Here is a 22,109-nt window from a genome sequence, read left to right on the forward strand (position 1 = left end):
CCATCTCTTTCCATGCTAAGAGATGTAGCTTTTGTTTAAAATTTTTTTTTTGAATAAGGCTCTGAGATGAGGTTCTAGGGAAGCAAAATACAAGTGTAAATTCAGCCAGCCCTTGTTTATTTTATTATTAAAATAAAATTTTATTATTTTTGTATTATTTGTAGTTAAGGTTCAGTGGGGATCTAGACTAACCAGCTCCATTCCCTGCTTAGCTCAGAAATCAGCCAGCAGCTGGAAACAGGCTTCCTACAGAGGAGAGTGCAAGAACCAACTTGTCCACAACCACATTGACTGAGTGTATGGATATGTGTGAGGAAGAGAGTGGTGGGTGGTCTTTGGAGCCCTAGCTCTAGAACTGTCTCTTACTACGCACCAAGAAATTCCACCTCCAAGATGTACCTCCTTTCCTTCCAGATATAGTTGGTGGTAGAGTAATGTGGTGGTAAGCAGAATTACTCAGGTCTCGTTTTGTGAAAAATTGTTTTTTTACCCTCATGTAACTCACTACATTTTGTTTCAACTGAGTTATCAAAAACCCATTCTGGTGCCAATGCTAGATTAAACAAGAAGTGAATGTATACATATTAATGTTTGCACGTATAAGAGCAATGATATGGTCTTCCGTAGTCCATTTTCCTTCTATGGTGCTGTGTTCATGAAAACCAATGAGAATTTTTTTGATCCAGGAAAATATGTAACAAATGTGATTCTATACTCAATAGCAACAGATATGCTGGATACTTATCTATGTTTCTAAACGATGGCAGGAATTTTCATACTATGGGCACACTTTTACTGTATCCTTTCTGAACCTGTTTGAAAACTTTATTAAAGGATATACTGACTGAACAAACAACTCAACACTAAGAAAACAAATAATCCCATTAAAAAGTGGGTAAGTGACATGAACAGACATTTCTCAAAAGAAGACATGCAAATGGCCAAAAGGTATATGAAAAAATGTTCAACATCCCTAAATACCAAGGAAGTGCAAATCGAAACCACAGTGAGCTATCATCTTACTCCAGTTAGAATGTCTATTAATAAAAAGACGAAAAATAGCAAATGCTGGTGAGGATGCAGGGAAAAGGACACTCTTACACACTGTTGGTAGGAATGTAAATTAGTGCAGTCACTAGGGAAAACAGATGAAGATTTCTCAAAAAACTAAAATAGAACTACCATATGGTCCAATAATCCCACTCCTGGGTATTGTTCCAAAGGAATAAATATAGGATATCAGCATATCAAAGAGATACCTACACTCACATGCTCATTTCAGCACTATTTACAACAGCAGAGATAAGTACTCAACTGGTATCCATCAGGGGACCAACAGATACATACAATGTGGTATGTATACACAATGGGAATACTATTCAGTCATAAAAAGAATAAAATCCTGTCATTTGCAGCAATATGGACAGAAGTGGAGATCATTATGTTAAAGGAAACAAGCCAGGACCAGAAAGACAAAAACAACATGTTCTTACTCATATGTTGAAGCTAAAAATGTTGATTCCATGGAGACAGAAGAATGATAGATAATAGATGATTGGGAGAATGAAGGATGGGGAATGAGGGGAGGTAGGTTAATGGGTACCAATATACAGTTAGATAAAAGATATACATTCTATTGTTTGACAGCAGAGTATAGTGACTATAGTTGACAACAATGATTGTATATTTCAAAGAAGCTAGACGAAATAACTAGAACTGTTCCCAACACGTAGAAATGATAAATATTCAAAGTGATGGATACCTCAAATACCTTGACTCAATCATTACACATTCTATGCATGTAACAAAATAAATATGTGCCCCATAAATATGTAAATTATGTATCAATTAGAAATTCAAAAAAGATACACGAAGAAAAATTTTTTATGAAGATATACTGAGTAGGGCCAGGTGCAGTGGCTCATGCCTGTAATCCCAGCACTTTGGGAGGTCAAGGCAGGTGGATCATCTAAGGTCAGGAGTTTAAGGCCAGCCTGACCAGCATGGAGAAACCCCGTCTCTACTAAAAATACAAAATTAGCCAGCCGTGGTGGCACATGCCTGTAATCCCAGCTACTCGGGAGGCTGAGGAAGGACAATTGCTTGAATATGGCAGTGATTACTATGAGCCAAGATCTTGCCATTGCACTGCAGCCGGGGCAACAAGAGCAAAACTTCATCACAAACACACACACAAAAAGATACGCTGAGTTAAGATGGTGGATTGCTCAGGTCAATTAATCAGTATAAAGACATTTTTATATTATAAGTTACAATCTCTGTATTTTTTGTTCACTTTTTTGCCAAGTTAAATACATCATTAGTCAATGATGTTAGTGGAATTGGCTATTAGGAGAGATGGCTGAAAATTCAAAGAATAATTGTTTCATCATGATGTTCAGATTCACTGAGTTTTTAATCATCTCTTTTATAGGCGCTATCCAAGGATTTCTAATTAAATTTATGACCTTGTACTGAAATTACATCTTGAAGCTCTTTATGTTTACTCGTATAAGTCTAGCTATTTTTTATATTTACTTTTCCTTCATAGTCTTCTTTGGTACTATAAAAGGAAATGCTTTATTTAAGAAGTTAATTAACTAATGCAAAATTTCCTCCTATTATCTTCATATTTAATTAAGACTTTCTTATTTATGTCATTGTCTTAGAAAGGACTACATGTATTCTTGAATGTCGGCTTCTTATCTATTTCCCTCAGCTTTTAAGCATAATAAACTGCCTGGATTCTTTATTCAGTATTTCAGATCTCCTTTCTTTCATGCCACAAAAGATAAATTCACACTGCTGCACTGACAACATCACAGCTTTGAAATGTGTCCACCCGTTACCTTATAAATAGTTCAGTCACTTACTTTAATCCATCTTCCTCTGTCCATCACTCTAAATGTCAAACTTACAAGTTTAAGAATGCACTTTTCTCAACTTCCAGGTTTAAAGCAAGAGTCCAAAAGCCTATTCACTTAACTAACACACACTGACAGAGGTATCATTTTGACTGACAAAATGCCAATCATCAAATATTCTCATTTAGGAATATTTGATAATGGCGTCCAGGCATTGCCATTTTGATGAATATTCAATGCTAACAATGGCAAAAGTCCACCTCACCTAAAAGATGTGTAAGTCAAAAGGGCTGAGTGATAACCTGTCCATCTTCACAACTCTGTGTGTTTTCAGTGTTTCCATATAGTTATCCAGTATCTAATTAGTTACATAGTTCTGGTGGTTCAACCCTAGATAATAAATTTGTTTTTGTTTTGGTTATTTCTTTCACTTATACTAGCCAAGTTTTTCATTATTTAATATTATCCTTTCAGGACCCATAGCTTTGTGTTTATTCAGAGCAGAACTAAAAGAAAAGAAACTCATAACATCCACAGCTCAGAATTTCTAGAGAGAGTGGAAAGTCTCTGAAGTGCATAGAATCTACCTTGAAGAAAATGGATTTTTTTATATCAATCCAGGATCCAGAGCCTAAGTTTAAAAGTCTTTGATTTGTCCTAAAGTTAATAGGGGACTCTCAAGTGAGCTGAAAAAGGCACTAAGAAGTTGCTTTGAGAATTTTATCATTTTACCAATTCCTCTGTTTTGGAAGGATACTCAGAAATGATTGTTTGTAGATATCTGTAGATTACATATAAGAAATTTACCCCAACATGCTTTCTAAGCATCATTGCTTTCTAAGACTTGCAGAACACTTAGCTTTACTTTCCAATGTGCACTTTTCTTTTTGCTTGTGAGATTCCCATGTTGCAAACCAGAGATGAGGTTGGGAGTTACAGTGTAGATTCTATTCACAGAATAGCTGTTTCAACTAATAAACCAAATTTGCATTCTCCTATCTCCCTATGTAGAGTTCTACCTCCATCGTAATTCATTTGGAATCACCAACAGTCTGGACTAGAATCAGTATTTCTCAATCCTAACTTCAGAAGCATAAGTTAGATTTTATAGTGAAAATCACAAGTCTTTTCTGACTACAACTTCATCATAAACCATACTAGTTCAGTTATAAGCATTTGCACTTAAAATTGGCACATCTCAAATAAGTTTTCTGTTCCAAAAGTCCACCATAAAAAATAAGTGCAATTTCACTTGCCTTTAATCAACGAATATAGAGCTAAACATCTACCTCTTAACATAAAAATATTAATACTGCCCATTGTACTCACATGGCACCGTGCGGAGGTAGAGGTTGTCACGAATGATTTGCTGAAGCTCGTGGTCCACAGAACCCTTTTGAAATCGTAAGTTGAGGTAGTGACGAAGGTCTTTATCAACAATTCCTCCTAAAATAAAAAATTTTTATTAGTAACGAATGTTGGAAAATATGTTAAGCATGTAATTTGATTTTGTCGTCCATATACTCAGGAACCCATTTAAAAGATGCATTATTTCAAAGTGTTCTTTTGATCTTCTGAAACATTTACTGCCGTAATAATAATAGAGATAACATTTACTGAGATAATAATTGCCTGCCAAGTTCAATGCTTTGCATGTATTCCTTAATTTATCCTTCATTTGGAATGTAGCCTATATCATGATAAAAGATATGTTACTCCTGACTCATACTGAAATATTATAGTATATCTCATTGCATGGGAAAAAAGACCATTTACTCGTTTATTCGTTGCTTCCCATTCCATCCTACCCCGACTCCTGGAAACCACCTTTCTGTCTATACATTTGACTACTCTAGGTACCTCATATAAATAGAATCTATAATACTTGCCCATTTGTGACTGGCTTATTAGCTTAATGTCTTAAAAGTTTAAAAAGATTTTTAAGTTAATTAAAGTTGCTCTAGATTTTGTTAAGCAGGATGGTATAAAAAGTTAAATCAGAAAAACCTACAGAAATATTAATGATTTTACTCCCTTTACACAATACATAAGAGTAATTTCTCTGTTTTGTATTATATGTACAAATGTTTTTTAACAAGAGACAAGGTTTGAAAGAATGCAGGCTTTTTTTTTTTCCTTTTTCCAGTACAAACAATTTTGAGTCTGTTTGCCCTTATAATCTAATAAAAAAATAAAACAGGCTATAGTTAAAAAACCAATAATGTAGGTCCATCAAATACTAACTCGATATTTAAAGATAACTGTGTTAACATACAGATTTATCTTCAAACCTTTCCTATCTCCATATTGGAAAAAGTTAATTATAAATCAAAATACTAGTAAAAATATATGTAACAATTCCTGAAATTCTTATTATTTCAATCAAACATACTAGGACGATTGAGCCACGACAAACAAATAGAGGAAATAGGAAATCTGTAAGAATTATAAAAATTATGTTCTCTTCAAATCCTTTTGAATCTCAGAATTAGAATTCACAAATCTATTGGCACTACCATCATCACACAAACTTGCACTATGTAGGTGTGCACATGTGCAAAACAAACACCTTTTATACAGACAGTAGCTAATACACTTATATAGTGTAACATTTCTGACGTTTTCAAAATCCATCATTTCAGTGCCTCCTAATCTGCAGGTATAGTCTCAATAAGATGCCATTTTTAACTGCAAGACGACATTTTTAACTGAATTAATTCTCAAAATTCTTACCTTCAAGATGTTCTTTCTTTCATATTTGAACAAATGCTCTCTTAATCTATTTTTCCATCTAATATAATATGATAGGGGAAATCAAATGACATACAAAGAAAACATTTTTTTGTTGGGTGTACATAAATATTACATCCAGAATGACTGACAATATAATTTGCCAAATTCAAAACCATTTTCTCAGCCAAAGAAGCAGAGCAGTCAGAAATAAAAGTCATTTGAAACTGCCATTACACGCAATTCCAACAATTACCTATTATTTACATCTCCAAATGTACCATGTTTCCATGTGTCTTGGACTTGCTGGCTCCACAGTGAAGTAGTTAATAGTCTAAAAATCCTAAAATTCTCTTTTTCTTCTTCTTTTTTTCTTTTTCAGACAGAAATACTTGCTTACCCTTGCCAATTCATCATACCTACTGAGTAAGCATCACACCTGTGACTGTTCACAACTGTCATTTCTGCCAGATTCTAAGGCTACAGGTCCTTTAGCAACTGCACCTCCTCTTCCTTCTCCTTTTCTTTCATTCTAATATGTGGGACATACCAAGTGATGAGATGCTTTCTGGCAGCCTAAGAAAACCCCAATTATAGAACAACAGATGTAGTCTTCGTTGAGGTAAGCCAGAATCACTCACCTAATGTAACATGGATAAGTTCACATTTTGTAGTTCAGGATGATTCTTATCCCTAAAAATATATTATCAGTTTAAACCTTTTTTTTTCTTTACTACAAATATACTGAATTACATTTCTTGAAAGTTTATCTACCTAAGAAAACAACAAAAACGTCAATGTATTCATTTCAATGACTGTATCTTTTTTTCCATGGAAGGACCTGTAGAAACTTTTAAGAATCAATATAAAATTTCCTTCACTAATTAAAATGAGTTGTCATAAATTATAACAAAATTCCACAAACAATACCCTTTGTTTTGGAAGGATTCCTCTTGCCTCCTATTTCTCAAATGCTTTATCTTCCTTTACCATTTATCATAGCATCTTTCAAGTAAGGCAATTTTATTAATCCAGTATTCTTATTGCAAACTCTGCTAGTTGCCTACCCAATATTTTTTCTGTTATTCTTTTCTTTTAAAAGAGCTCTGATTTAGTTTTGAGCAGAAACATTTAGTTTTGAGCTGGGCCTCAGGACATGGATCACAGTGGTCTGAAAAGTCATTCAATCACTCCCCACTTTCCTAACTGCCCTTGCAGCTTCTACCGGTAGATTCTGGCCATTGACACCTAGTACAGAAGGAAATGGACATGATACCTGAGATGTAGCAGCCATAATCTGACCATAAAGTGAAGTGATAGGCACAAGGAAAAATTCAACATGCTCAGGATACTGGAGTAGAGGTTAGAAACAGACTACATCCCATGTGGCTTTACTAAGCAGCTGAAAATAACGTCAGTAACTACATAGCTTAAGATTTCTTGTTATATGAGAAGAAGTAAACACTCATTTAAGTAACTATTATGGTTGAGTATTCTTTTAAAACTAATATAGTTGAACCACTGTACATAATCTTAAAACACACATATATATATATATATACACAAATATATAAATGTTATATACATATGTATATATACACATATATTTTGTGTGTATGTATATATACACATACATACATGTGTATAATACATGTGTGTATATGCACAGTATATGTGTATTATGATATATAACACATTTTTGCATATGTACAGTATGTGTATATATACATGTGTTATAAGTGTTATATGCATATATAATGTATGTATATGTATATATGTATATATATACACGTGTGTGTATATACATATACACGTGTATATATATATATATATATATATATACACACACACACACACACACATACATATATATAAAGGCATATTTATCCTTAATTAGAAATTTCAATTAGAGAGGAATTAAACAACAGACATTGGGCAATGATGTCCCGAAAATTAGAATCTGATTCTCAAGATGATCTGATTTCAGGTTTATAAGTTAGCATTTTAAGGCAAGCTAAAACATAGGGTTCCAAATAGTGTACAATAAATGTTATCTATTGTCAAAATAAATAAGTAATTTGCTATCTTATTTACCATAGTTATATTTTTTTTATTTCACTTTTAGTGTTTGTAGAGTTTCTGTTCTATCATTTGTTACTTATTCCTAGATTTGGTAGCTCATAGGATGCACACATCAATCATTTTGTTGAGCAGAGCCCTGTCAACATTAATGTCTCATATCATGCTTTAGCCATTTGTACTTTTCCTTCAAAAAATTCAGTGGCTCTTACTTGCTATTATATTTGAATAACTATTGACTTATTTAGTTATGTGAAAAGGCTTTCATTTTCTTTATTTTAAAAAAATAAGACTGTAGACAAGTATTAAATGCCTTCTCAAATCACACTTTTAGTAAATGAGAGAGTTGGAAAGGATTTGAAGCCTACAATTCCAAAAACATGTACCTAATTTCCATGCTCTACAGTCTGAAGACCAAACTTCTTGGTACAAAGCAGTCAAGTCCTTTCTCAACAGGACCCCAATCGAGCTTCTGAACTTAACATCAAAATATAACTTAAGAAAAACCTTTTAAAATAGAGCTCAGCTCAAACTCTTCCTATTGCAAACGAGGAAAGTGAAGCTCACACAAAAATTATGGTACTGGGTGGGAAGTGAGGGAAGCAATGAGGAGCAACACCTATGCTCTATTTCAGGAGCAAACGCCAAGTGCCAACATTCCAAACTGGTGTGTGCATTTCTAAGGTTTCCATCGCTTTCAGAAATGCCCTCAGTAGACATCGACTGCTTTGTCCTTTCTGTGACTTGAATTCCTAGACTGAGGAAACAAAGGAACAAGATGCTGCTTGGATTAGATGGACAGAATCTCCTTGGCATATTTCTTAAGGCAATTTGTTAGCTCCAGCTGTGTAGCAAAAGCTACTCTTTCAAAATTTGAGGGAGAAACATACTAGGGTCTATAATGTTTGGACCAAGGGTCTGGTTGCTAGCAGTCCCTTCTAGCAAAGTAGAGTCATCCCCCACCTCACTAAAACATGACCATCAGCTCAACCTTCCCCTCCTCTTGAGTCAACTGCCTCTGGAATGAACATGTACCTTATCAATTTTATCACTGTAAACTGGAGAAAGCAGTTCACAAATTGGGATAGTAAGGGGTTAAGTACAGAGGGGAAAGGTGGGGATGATGACCAGGGTTTGGCTCATTTTGATGTCATATAGTCATCTTGTGCTTCAGTCAAAGCAAGCTACATTAATGTTCTAATCATCTTATTTATTTTTGTTTTTCAAGCATACTCCATAAAATACTGCGGTGAATATTCAATTTAGTTTGTTTGTACTTGAAGTTTTACATTCAACTTTGCTCTTTATCTTGTATCACCTTCTTTTGGTAGAAGCATCTTTTAAAAATTTTATTTATTTATTTATTGAGTGGTTATATCATTCTGTACATGTGGTAGGTCTTTATGCTAAGCTACTCTGCCCTTGCAATCAAAATGTCTCTTTCAGGACATTTTGGCTGTAGAAGCATAGTGCCTAAAGAATGCGAATGCAATTGCTTTCATCTTGAAAGTGGCACTCTGAAGATATTAGCCATAATTTCTCCCTCTTGGACAAGCAGAATTATCCTGTTCTTATCTTTTTCTGGCCAGCTTCTCCGACTTTCCCTTTGTTGTTTGTGATTAATAAAACTTTATGGATAAGAATGCCTTCCCTTTGCTACTATCTATGGAATTTCTATCCATCCTTCAGCTTAAAATCACTCTCTAGTTGGTCTTCCTGTGATCTTTGAGCCAGAAGTCTTCTCTCTACTCCGAGCTTCCGTATCTTGCTCATCTCTCTTTAGTACTTTGCACATTATTACAGGCCAAATCGTAATTTGTGGACCTGTTTTATACTTTTATTATGTTGTAAGCTCCTCAGGAGAGAGTGTTTCCTATTCATTTTACATCTTCTCCCCTCATATCTTCTCCCACCTCTAAAGCAATGTCTTTTAAACATGCAAGGGCATGAAATGTATACTAAATAAATAAATCGCAAATGTTCTAGTAGACAGAACACTAGGTTTTCAATCAGGAAACTGAGTTTCAGTTACCATTCCAACACTTATTCTTTGAGTAGTCTTGCACAAATCATTTCTGGATCTCATTTTTCTCATCTATAAAAGGTAGGTGGCTTATTCTTTTAAAGCTGCTGTAACAAAATACCACAGATTGGTGGTTTCAACAACTAATATTTATTTCTCACATTTCTGGAAGCAGAAAGTCCAAGATTAAACCAACGGATCTGGTGGCTGGTTAGGGCACTCTTCTTGGTTTGCCAATGGCCATCTTCTCAAATCCACATATAGCCAAGAAAAAAATAATTTATCTCCTATTTCTTTTTATAAGGGCACCAATCCCATTCATGAGAGCTCTATCCTCAAAATCTACCTCCCAAATGCCTCCCCCCCACCTTCTAATAGAATCACTATGGGGGTTAAGATATGAACATGTGAATTTTGGACAAACATTCAGTCCATAACAATGGGTGTAGGCCCAAATAATGTCTTCTCTAGATCTAAACTTTATGATTCTCTGTAAAATATTTCTAAGTGCATCTTATAGTTTGGGATTTCTCTTGCTAATCAGACAACCAAATTATTTTATTATTTACTTATAGTTTATAAATTAGCTATAGTCCATAAGAAATAAAACCATGAATAATCACCTTTTGATATTGTTTTCTAGTTACACAATTGTCCAGGAATCTTACATCATTAGTAGACAGCTGACTTCAGATCTTGTCTCCATTAAATAAGTAGGAAAGTAGCTAAGCAAAGCAGTCTGTGAGGAATTAGAAGAAAAGTAAATCTATCCATATGCTTTAGAATATTTTCATAAGTAACTGCAAATGTATCTTATGTTAATTTATTGGATGGTGGATAAGTTGAGGAATAGACAGGAAAGTATTATAGGGATATGTCGTTAAGTTCCTTTTTCAAAAATAGTTTCTGTTTGGCTCACCTCAAAAATGAGGAAATAAATCACAGGAAAGTTGATTGATTCTGCTAAGAGCCACAGACACAAAACAGGTGACAGACATTTCTAATCTAGTCTGCCAGAACAGGCTCCATTCCCTTTTTAGGTAGAAAATTGTGTCTTTGATTTCTGATGATCTAGAGGCCCATCTCATTTTCAAGTGATCAGAGTACTACACAAAATCACTGGGTGAATTTGATCTAGACTAGACAGTCTATAAATTATGAGCCAGTGAAATTCCTCTTCCCCTAATAATTCCCAATGTGTCTATTTTAAATAGGAGTACGCATACCAGACCCATAAAACTCACTGAAGATGCTCTGGTTTGTTAGTTTTCCATAGCTGAAAATTTTTACTTATATGACAATTTGTATACCTTCAATATTTTATCATAAATTAGAATAGTCAATCTTTTTAATCATGTTTTAATATCTGTGCTGTTTCATCAAAATCTTAGTGGTATGGCATATTTTGTCTAAGAAATGCAATAATAAGAAAGACAACAAAATATACTCAACATTTGCAGATCATTAGAAGATTCAAAACTAGAGAGAATAATTGCTATTTCAGAGAAAATGACAGAGATAAATGTAGATAGTTTATAATATTCACCAGCTTTATTGAAAATATGTATTTTTTTATTATTTCCTTTCCCCTGCTATTGTACAGATGGGATATTATCATTGAGTTTCATTTTCATTGTTAGTCTTGGTCTCAAACTAAACATTAGAGTTGTTCCTATAGTTATGATATTTCCTCCCACTGAGAAGAGAAAATGAGTTCTCAGTATATGTCAGGCTTCATAGTAGGTACCTGAAATTTTATTATCTGAAAATATGAAATATGATCCCAGATTTGAAAACAATCTCAAGTGTATCAAAATTTTTAATAAGATATCAACATGGCTAATTCAGCCCAATAATAGGGTAGATGCAATTAGTTTCTTTGCTTACCTAACTCTTACAAATTAGATGTTCTTTATACAAATCAGGACGTCAGAACAAATTCAGCATAATAAAAGGAAAAACATATATGAGGAAAAAGGGACATAATAATCTAACTTAAATCCAACCATTTTTTAAAAACAGAGATATATCACTCTAAATTTAAAAGGGAAAAGCAATTTATTAGGATAGTAACAAATGAATTGAAAATTATTGAAGGTTAATAAACCTCATAAGTATAAGGCTTCTACATAAAAGATTTACTAAAATTATTAAAATGAAGAAAAAGTCACTATTGTCCAAAATATCTAGATAATTTAGCAGGCAAAAATTTTCCTCTTAGAGCCTCGGTTTGTTGCCTCTTTAACTTTATCCCAAAGTTTCAGTATAAAGATTTTTAAATGTAATGATAAAAATACCACAATTGTTTTTGTTCTTGGCAAGTCCAATTTAAGAATGCATCCACATTAATAAAAAAGCAAAAGAAAATGCTCATACTTTGTTATGTTTGAAATATCTTCATTCATAAAACTGAAAGTGAACTTGTAAATGTTATTTAAACAATGAATCTTTAGGTTTATTCCATTTTATATTAGCCAGCTCTATCCCCCAGTCAACTGAAAAACATTTCACATTATTTTGTGTTCTGAGAACTATAAAGCCAGGTCAGGCCAGGCATATGGTGGCTCATGCTTGTAATCCCAGAACTTTGGGAGGCTGAGGCAGGAGGATTACTTGAGGACAGGAGTTCTGGACCAGCCTGGGCAACATTGTAAGACCCCATCTCTTCAAAAGTGAAAAAAAATGTTTTTAAATTCTTTAAAGCCAGGTTAGTCCTCTATTTTTTGTTTCTAACCTGCCACAACTTAAAAACTCTCCAATGATCTGGTATAACACATGGTTCACCCCAAATGGCTTTATCCTAAAATGTATCATGGCATAGACCACTTTGCCCAAACCAACAAAAAAGAAACTCCAGCTTTATTATCGATTGAGTTTTACAAAGACAACACAAAGAAATTCCCTCGCAAATCTCATTCCAAACAACAGACTAATATATCCTCCATAGTCTGTGTCGTGATGGATTAGTACTAATGAAGTTGTAACAATTATAGGCTCATGATTTGAACTGCTACAACACTGACTTCAAATGAGGAATGTGTCCCAAAGGTTCGTTCTGGGATGCAGAATGGTTTTTACTGTAGAAAAATGTTGTGTATTATAATTACATCCTTGGCCCACCTGTCTTTTCATTCATTAGGCACCTGAAGTACACTATTGATGGTATGTTGGAAACACATTTTTGTTATACTGGTATAGCATCCCCGTGAGAGATGGGGACCTTGGGAAGACCGGCACACTCCTAGCAGATCTTCAGAGGGAAGATCCATTGAAAATGGAGAGGGAAGACACAGATGCTGGCCCAAAGGGGCAGGAAGCAGGGAACCCTACACAGGGCTATTATGCACTGGAAGTTATTGCTACCTCCCAATGACTCCTGGGGAAGGGGTGGGTTGAGCAGGCAAGGAGCAACCCATTCTCCACAGGGGCCCCTGGAATCCTGCCATCAGGAGACTACATGACCTCCACAGACAATTGAGCTGGCAGCAAGAGCTGCTTAGAGAAGTAGTATGGGCAGAACTCCAGCCAGTGTGGAACCCAGAGGGTTTGGTGTGGGAGCATCTGGAGTGGAGCACTATTAGGGGCAGCCATCCCCAGGGCTGCCTTGCACCCATAGGAGACTTTAGGCCTAAGGAAACTGTTGAACCTGAACAGTGAAGGGTGGTCTTGCTCATGAGGCTGGGCCAGTCCGACCTGAGCACTTTTGGTCTGCTGGCCTCTCCTGTGACCTCTGCTAGGCCTGCCTGCATTGGAGCCTATGAAGCCCAGGTTGTGATTGAGCATGCATCATAGCTCCCTCCCTGGCACACTATACTTGACCAGTAGAGAGCTCCAGTAGAGTGCTCCAATAGAGCGTACCTGCAGACATGCAGCTGCCCACCCATGTCCTTCTCCTACCACAGTCTCCCCTGAGTTGCTTTGCTGGCATGCACTGGTCCATAACCACCCACTATTTGCTTTGCTGGTGCATATAAGCTTGGATAGACCTTGCCTTCCCTTCCCTGCCAGATACACATGTACCCTGCCATGACACAGCTGCCAGTGTAAGTGAATCCCAACCCTCCAACATCCCCCCCCAACAGTGCTGCCATTGGTGTTGGAGCATTGGCTAGCATGGAAACTGGAGACTGTCAGCCCCACATGCACCTGCACCACACCCCTATACCAATATTGTCACTGGTATGAAACCACACAAGTAGACCAAATGATCTGCCCCCAACCCCAGCAGCAGCTGCCACCTATATTAATGCGTGAACACAGGGCACACACCACCCCATGCCTCCAGTGCCACATCCCCATGCTAACATCCTTGCCCATTCAAATTCATGCACGGACACTGGCAAGGCCCCTTGCATCTCCACACAGTGCTGCCATGCCCACACTGCTGCTGCAAGTGTGCCACAAAGCACCTGTGCCCATCAGCACTCAGCCATAGCTGATGAGCGTGCAGCCCACAGCACTGCCGCTGCTGCTGGCAAATCCAAATGAGGACCAATCCTGCTTCCACTGCCCTATGAAGAGCTGAGGCTGGTACCGCCCATCAGAGTGTTCTAACCAGCTATCTGGAAACAACTAAGGCCTCTCCAGTGAGTCAGGTTCCTAACCTCCAGGATTGACAGAATAAAGCCAGGGTCCATACCAGCCCCCTAGAGTTAAAGCACACAGTTCAGGACTTTGAGCTGAGCCTTGGCCCTCTAAAATCCTTTAAAACTAAACCAGTCAACTGAACACAGCTTATACCATAATCAACCACCAAAGGACATCAAATAGGCTGGAAGGAAAAAAAAAATCCACAGGTCATCAACTTCAAAGACTGAAGCAACATCAGCCCAGAAAGATGAGAAAGAACCAGTACAAGAATCCTGGCAACTCAAGCCACAGTGGCTTCTTACCTCCAAATGATCATACTAGTTCCCCAGCAACAGTTCCTACCTGGGCTGAGATGGCTGAAATGATAGAAATAGAGTTCAGAATATAGTTAGGAATGAAGATTACTGCCGTACAGAAGAAAGCCAAAACCCAAATCAAGGAATCCAAGGTTTACAATAAAATGATACAGGAGCTGATAGACAAAATGGCCATTATAAGAACTGATCTAATAGAGCTGAAAAACATGCTAGAGGAATTTAATAATGCAACCACAAGTATTAACAACAGAATTGACCAAGCTGAGGAAAAAAATTCACAGCTTGAAGACTGGCTCTCCAAAATAACTCTAAGAAAAATTTTAAAAAACCAAGAGGAAAATAAATAAAACATCTGAGAAAGATGGGATTCTGGAAAGAGACCCAGTCTACGACTCATTGGCATGCCTGAGAGACAGGGAAAGAAACCAAGCAACTTGGAAAACATATTTCAGAATATCATCCATAAAAATTTCCCCAACCTTGCTAGAGAGGTCAACATTCAAATTCAGAAAATTTAGAGAACCCCTGCAAAATGCTACACAAGATTCTCCAAGGTCATAATGAAGAAATGTTTAAGGCAGCTAGAAAGAAGGGTCAGCTCCCCTACAAAGGGAACCCCATCAGGCTAACAATAGTCCTGTCAACAGGAACCCTACAAACAGAAGAGATTGGGGGCTTGTATTCAGCATTCTTAAAGAAAAGAATTTTCAACCAAGAATTTTATATATGGCCAAACTAAGCTTTCTAAGCAAAGGAGAAATAAAATTCTTTTCAGACAAGCCAATGCTAAGGGAATTCTTTACTACCAGGCCTGCCTTACAAGAGATCCTGAAGGGAGTGGTAGATACGGAAAGGTCAGATTGTTACCAACCACTACAAAAACACCTTTAAGTATATAGACCAGTGACACTATAAAGCAACCACACAAGCAAGTCTGCATAATAACAAGCTAACAACATGATGACAGGATCAAATCCACACATAGCAGTATTAACCTTGAATGTAAATAGGCTAAATGTCCCAATTAAAAGGCACAGAGTGGCAAGTTGAATAAAGTAGCAAAATCCAACAGTAGGCTGTCATCAAAAGACCCATCTCACATGCAGTGACAGCCATAGGCTCAAAGTAAAGGGATGGAGAACAATCTACAAAGCAAACAGAAAACAGAAAAGAGCAGAGGTTGCTATTCTAATTTTAGACAAAACAGACTTTAAATTAACAAACATTAAAAAAAGACAAAGAAGGGCATTACATAAAGGTAAAGGGCTTCATTCAACAAGAAGACTTAATTATCCTAAATATATACACACACAGCACAGGAGCATCCAGATATATAAAGCAAGTTATTAGAGACCTACAAAGAGACATAGATAACCACATAATAATAATAGAAGACTTTATCACTCAACTAAAAGTATTAGATAGATCACTGAGGCAGAAAACCAACAAAGATATTCAGGAACTTAACCAAAAACTTGAAGAAATGGACCTAAGAGACATCTACAGAACTCTCCACCCCAAACAACAGTGTATATTCTTTTCCTCTGCACATGACATATACTTAACCCAAAATTATACAGACCGCACTTCTGGACCATGTTATGGTTTGGTTCTGTGTTCCCACTGAAATCTCAGCTTAAGTTGTAACAGTCCCCACATGTCAAGGGTGGGACTGGTGGAGGTAGCTGAATCATGGGGGCAATTTTCCCCCTGTTGTTCTTGTGATACTGAGTGAATTCTTATGAAATCTAATGGTTTTATAAGGGGTTTCCTCATTTGTTCAGCACTCATTTTCTATCCTGCCTCCCTGTGAAAAGGTGCCTTCCACCAAGATTGTAAGTTTCCTGAAGTCTCCCCAGCCATGTGATACTGTGAGTCAACTAAACCTCTTTTGTTTATCAACTACCCAGTCTTGGATATTTCTTTTTCATTCATTTATTTATTTATTTATTTATTTATTTATTTGAGATGGAGTCTTGCTCTGTCACCCAGGCTGGAGTACAGTGGCATGATCTCAGCTTACTGCAGCCTCCGCCTCCTGGGTTCAAACAATTCTCCTGCCTCAGCCTCCCAAGTAGCTGGGATTACAGGCACGCAATACTATACCTGGCTAATTTTTATATTTTTAGTAGAAATGGGGTTTTGCCATGTTGGCCAGGCTGGTCTTGAACTTCTGACCTCAGGTGATCCACCTGCCTTGGCTCCCAAAGTTCTGGGAATACAGGCGTGAGCCACTGTGCCTGACCTAGTCTTGGGTATGTCTTCATAGCAGCATGAGAACAGACTAATACAGTAAAATTGGTACTAGGAGTTGGGTGCTGCTGTAAAGATAACCAAAAATGTGGAAGCAACTTTGGAACTGGGTAACAGGCAGAGGTTGGAACAGTTTGGAGAGCTCCGAGGAAAACAGAAAGAGGTGGGCATGTTTGTAACTCCCTAGAGATTTGTAATGGCTTTGACCAAAATGCTGACAGTGATATGGATAATAAAGTTCAGGCTGAGGTAGTCTCAGCTGGAGATGAGGAACTTGTTGGGAACAGGAATGAAGGTGACTCTTCATATGCTCTAGCAAAGATATTGGAGGCATTTTGTCCCTGCCTTAGAGATCTTTGAAACTTTGAACTTGAGAGAGATGATTTAGGGTATGTGGTGGAAGAAATTTCTAAGCAGAAGCATTCAGTATGTGACTTAGGTGCTCTTAAAAGCATTCAGTTTTATGTATTTAAAAAAATATGCTTTGGAATTGGAATTTATGTTTAAAATGGAAGCAGAGCATAAAAGTTCAGAAAATTTGCAGCCAAAGTGATAGAAATAAAAACCCCATTTTCTAAGGAGAAATTCAAGACTGCTGAAGAAGTTTGCATAAGAAATGAAGAGCCAAATGTTAATTGCCAAGACAAAGGGAAAAATGGCTCCAGGGCCTGTCAGAGGTCTTCACTGCAGTCCCTTCCCTCACAGACTCAGAGGTCTAGGAGGAAAAATGATTTCATTGACTGGTTCCAGGATCTTGCTGCTTTGTGCAGTCTTGGGACATGGTGCCCTATACGCCAGCTGCTTCAGCTCCAGCTGTGGATGAAAGAAGCAAAGGTGGAGCTTGACCCATTGCTACAGAGGGCGCATGCCCCAAGCTTTGTCAGGTTTCATGTGGTGTTGGGCCTGCAGGTGTACAGAAGTCAAGAATTGAGTTTGGGGAACTTCCACCTAGATTTCAGAGGATGTATCGAAACACCTGGATGTCCATACCTGAAGTCTATCAATGAAAATTTCCTAAAAATTCACTTTTAGACATCTGAGGCTACATCGCCTCTATTAAGAAAGACTGAGCCACATATGAAAAAAGTAGATAATACACAATTAATCAAATACATTCTCCATTGCCCCCTGTTCCCTGATTACATGCAAAGTTGTCCATAATCTTCAAAGCTATTAAAGGATATTTGGAGGATGCAGTCTTAAACAATTTTGGCTCATCCCTTCAATTATTTGCAAGGAAAGCCTACTGAAAATATGTCTTTGATGCAACTTTCACTTTTATCAAAATATTATTATTTGTACTTAAGAATAATAACCTTTTATAAAAAAATGTCACATGGAAGCAATAGTGTGGACACACAACTCATGGATTGGGGGAAAATATTTATAAGCCATATATCTTATAAGGGATTAATATGCCAAATATATAAGAAATTCAAACAACTCAATAACAAGAAAACAAATAACCCAATTAGCAAATGGACAAGAGGCCGGGAGTTGTGGCTGACACCTGTAATCCAAGCACTTTGGGAGGCTGAGGCAAACAGATTGCCTGAAATCAGGAGTTCAAAAGTAGCCTGGCCAACATGGCAAAAGCCTGTCTCTATTAAAAATACAAAAAATTAGCCTGGCTCAGTGGCGCATGCCTGTAGTCCCAGCTTTTCCGGGGCTGAGGCATGAGAATTCCTTGAGCCCTGGGAGACAGAGGTTGCAGTAAGCCAAGATCACGTCACTGCACTCCAGCCTGGGAGACAGAGCAAGACTGCCTCCGAAAAAAAAAAAAAAGAAAAAAAAAGAGAGAGGAGAACTGAATAGACATTTCTCAAAATAAGACATACAAATGGCCAAAAGACGTGTTTAAAAAAAAGCTCAACTCACTAATCATTAGAGAAATGCAAATTAAAACCACAATGAGATATCACTTCACATCTGTCAGGATGGCTATTAGCAAAAAGAAGAAAGGATAAGCGTTGGTGGGGATGTGGCGAAAAGAGAATCTTTGTTGGCAGAAATGTAAATTAGCACAGCTGTTATGGAAAACTGTACGGAGTTTCTTTAAAAATAGAATTGCCATATGATCTAGCAATCTCGCGTCTAGGTAGTACTCAAAGATTTGAAATGAGGTTGTCAAAGAGCCATCAATACTCCCTCTGTTCATTGAACCACCATTCACAATAGCCAATTCGTGGAATCAACCTAAGTGTTCATCAACAGGTGAATGCATAAATAAAATTATCTATCTGTCTATCTATCTACCTATCTATCTACACACACACATTCATATACATACATGTATGTATATATATAAATACATCTACATACAAAATAGCATGCCACCTAGCCTTTAGAAAGAAGGAATTTCTGTCATTTGCAACAACATGGACTGGAGAACATTATGCTAAGTGGAATAAGCCAGGCACAGAAAGACAAGGGTCACATGTTTTCACTTGAATGTGAAATCTAAAACAACTAAACTCACAGAAGCCAAGAGTAGGATGGTGGTTACAGAGGCTAGGGGTGTGTGGGGAATGAAAAGATGTTGGTCAAAGGGTACAAAATTTCAGTGAAACGAATTTTTTAAAAAGTTTATCGCAAAATATGGTGAATGTAGTTAACTATGGCATATTGTACATTTCCAAATTGCTAAGAGAGCAAATTTCCAATGTTCTCAACCAAAAATAAGTATTTGAGATTATGGATATGATAATTAGCTTGATTTAGTTATTCCACATTGTATTTTGTAATCTTTATATGCATACAATTATAAATTGTCAATGAATAAAATTTTTAAAAATTCATGTGACTACCCAAGAACAATTTTCAAAATCAAGGAAAATATTGGAGGCTGCAAACTTCATTGTGAGCCGAGGTTGCACCACTGTACTCCAGCCTGGCACCTGGTGACAGAGCAAGACTCTGTCTCAAAACAAAACAAAACAAAACAAAAACTATATATATGCACACATATGCATATACACAGATACATATATGATGCATAATTTCACATTTTGGGATGGTACTAGAGAGGCAGCTGTATTTATAGTGCAGAGGTCTAAAGGAAGCTGGTGGTTAACTATTTCCTATGGGTAGGCTCAAGAAACAGAAAAGATATTTATACTGTTCAAAGACTTGCCTTTACACAGAACATTACTATCTTATTATGAAAATTGGGCTAGCACAGACAAATACTGCTTTTCCACATTTGTAACAAAAGTAATTTTTTGCCTAATGTAATTTTTATCTTTAAAACCCAATACCATCCCTACCTAATTGATGACTTAAATTATTCTCTTAATAATGAGAAACATTTCAAATACATGAGTGCCACATTACATAGTCAGTGTTTTATAAAAGTCCAGGAAAGTTTCATGTCATAAAAGAGGGCTCAGACATTACTGTGTATTTTTCATTTGGGACTGTTAGGCTATTGCCTTGGTAATGAAAGGGGATTTTTAAAACAAATCACCCATTCACGTGAAAATCTCATTTGAATGAAACTTTACTGTCTTTTGCTAATTAATCGCCTGTATACTTCAACCAAAATAATTTTGTTTTTGAAAGTAAGTATAAAAAACACAAATATTGTATTTTAAATAGTCTATTTGTTTTATGTTTATGGAAGTACATGGCCAAGTATCCTTAGTATTTTCTGGGGTAGCATTACTGTAGACTGGCCCAGACACGTATTTTTATTGCATACTACTTAAAATCATACTTCAGCAATGAATAACAACTATTCTGCCTAATCATTTTAGAAAATAGTACCACGATTTCTAGCTTTTTGTGAGTAACACATTTAAGGGTAATATCTATTTGCTAACTCTTAAAAATCTGGAGAAATGGTTGAAGTTTTTAACATTAAAAAAATAAACTATCCATTAACCTGAGAGTCATCCTGTGTTAATAAAACCTACAAAGCAGTTATCAAATTTATTAACATGTAATCTTTATCAATTTCATAGCTATGGTTCCTCCATGGGTACTGGGCCTAAAGATAGGCCTTGAACTCCTAGTTCAAGTGTAGGTTCCAACCTTATATGCAAAAGACTGAGTTTAATGTTCGAGGAAGTGAAACATAGTATAAGGAGTCAGTGACTGAAATGGATTTGGGTTTGGTTAGGACAGAATCAACAATTTTGCCAAGAGTTTTGTGTTCACATTGGCAGCACACATAGAAAACTTGAATGAGGGATAACATTAGGAGAAATATCTAATGTAGATAAAGTGGGGATGGATGCAGCAAACCACCACGGTATGTGTATACCTATGAAAAAACCTGCACGATCTGCACATGTACTGCAGGACCTAAAGTATAATGAAAAAACAAACAAACAAAAAAACAGAAAAAAATAAAAAGTAACTGGCAAATGAGAAATCTTAAAAGAAAAAAAAGAAAGAAAGCTGGAATGATAGAGCGAAGATGAGTTGGCCTTGCACAAGGATAACACACAAATTCATGAAGCATTCCATCAACTAAAACAAACAAAGAATTTTGCCAAGATTTCTAGCAGAGCGATTGAGAAAATGATGGCAACATTGACACAGGTTAGATCTGGGGACACACAGGTATTTTGTTTCACTTTGTTTTTAAGGGTGTGGCAACCTGACAGACCACAGGGACACAGTTCTTTGTTTTTTGTTTTTGTTTGTTCCATTAACACACTGTGAATTTGGGACTAAAAATAAGAAAGCAAACACAAACATGCTAAATGAATGACCATAGTAAGTGTTTAAGTAGACATTAGCTGGATGAATAAAAAGAAGGTAACAAGACAAAGAATCTACTATATTAATGGGAGTGGTATTAACCTGGCATATCCTTCTCAAATTATTGATTTTATCTTCCACTTAAAATCAGGACATACTGAGAAAATCAGAACAGAAATCCCAAGATTCTTCTTGGGAATAGAGTTCCCAAAACTTTATTTTAGTATCATGCTTTTCAATTTATATGACTTGGGTTATTTATATACAACACTGAAGGACAATTTGTATGCAAATATTGTTGGCACAAGCCCATGATTAAATTGCAAAAGCTTGGAATGATATGGAACTTATCACTGATTACTTTCACAAGTGGCTCTCAGAAACAGAATCTCAATAAATCACTACGATTCTTCTTTATTTTTATACATCTGAACAGCTATCACCTTATCAGCATGCTAAGAGTTAGATACAGCAGTCATGTGCTTCATGAGCATGATACAAATCACCAAGAAGCTGCCACAATTCTATCTCTTACTCTTGTTATCA

General features: G+C 36.4%; 1 protein-coding gene across 15 annotated transcripts in view; it reads right to left on the minus strand.

The window, feature by feature from the left end:
- The window catches only part of MAGI2 (membrane associated guanylate kinase, WW and PDZ domain containing 2), a 1,439,413-nt gene that overhangs the window by 987,062 nt on the left and 430,242 nt on the right, over positions 1 to 22,109 (minus strand). For all 15 annotated transcript variants that reach the window (XM_032275750.1, XM_032275745.1, XM_032275743.1 and 12 more), the window contains exon 2: positions 4,194 to 4,310. In XM_032275750.1, the coding sequence (XP_032131641.1) occupies positions 4,194 to 4,310 (117 nt within the window). The remainder of the gene's footprint in view (positions 1 to 4,193; positions 4,311 to 22,109) is intronic.

This window comes from Sapajus apella, unplaced genomic scaffold (assembly GCF_009761245.1).
Source record: "Sapajus apella isolate SASKATOON/1434 unplaced genomic scaffold, GSC_monkey_1.0 scaffold7, whole genome shotgun sequence".
NCBI lineage: Eukaryota > Metazoa > Chordata > Mammalia > Primates > Cebidae > Sapajus > Sapajus apella.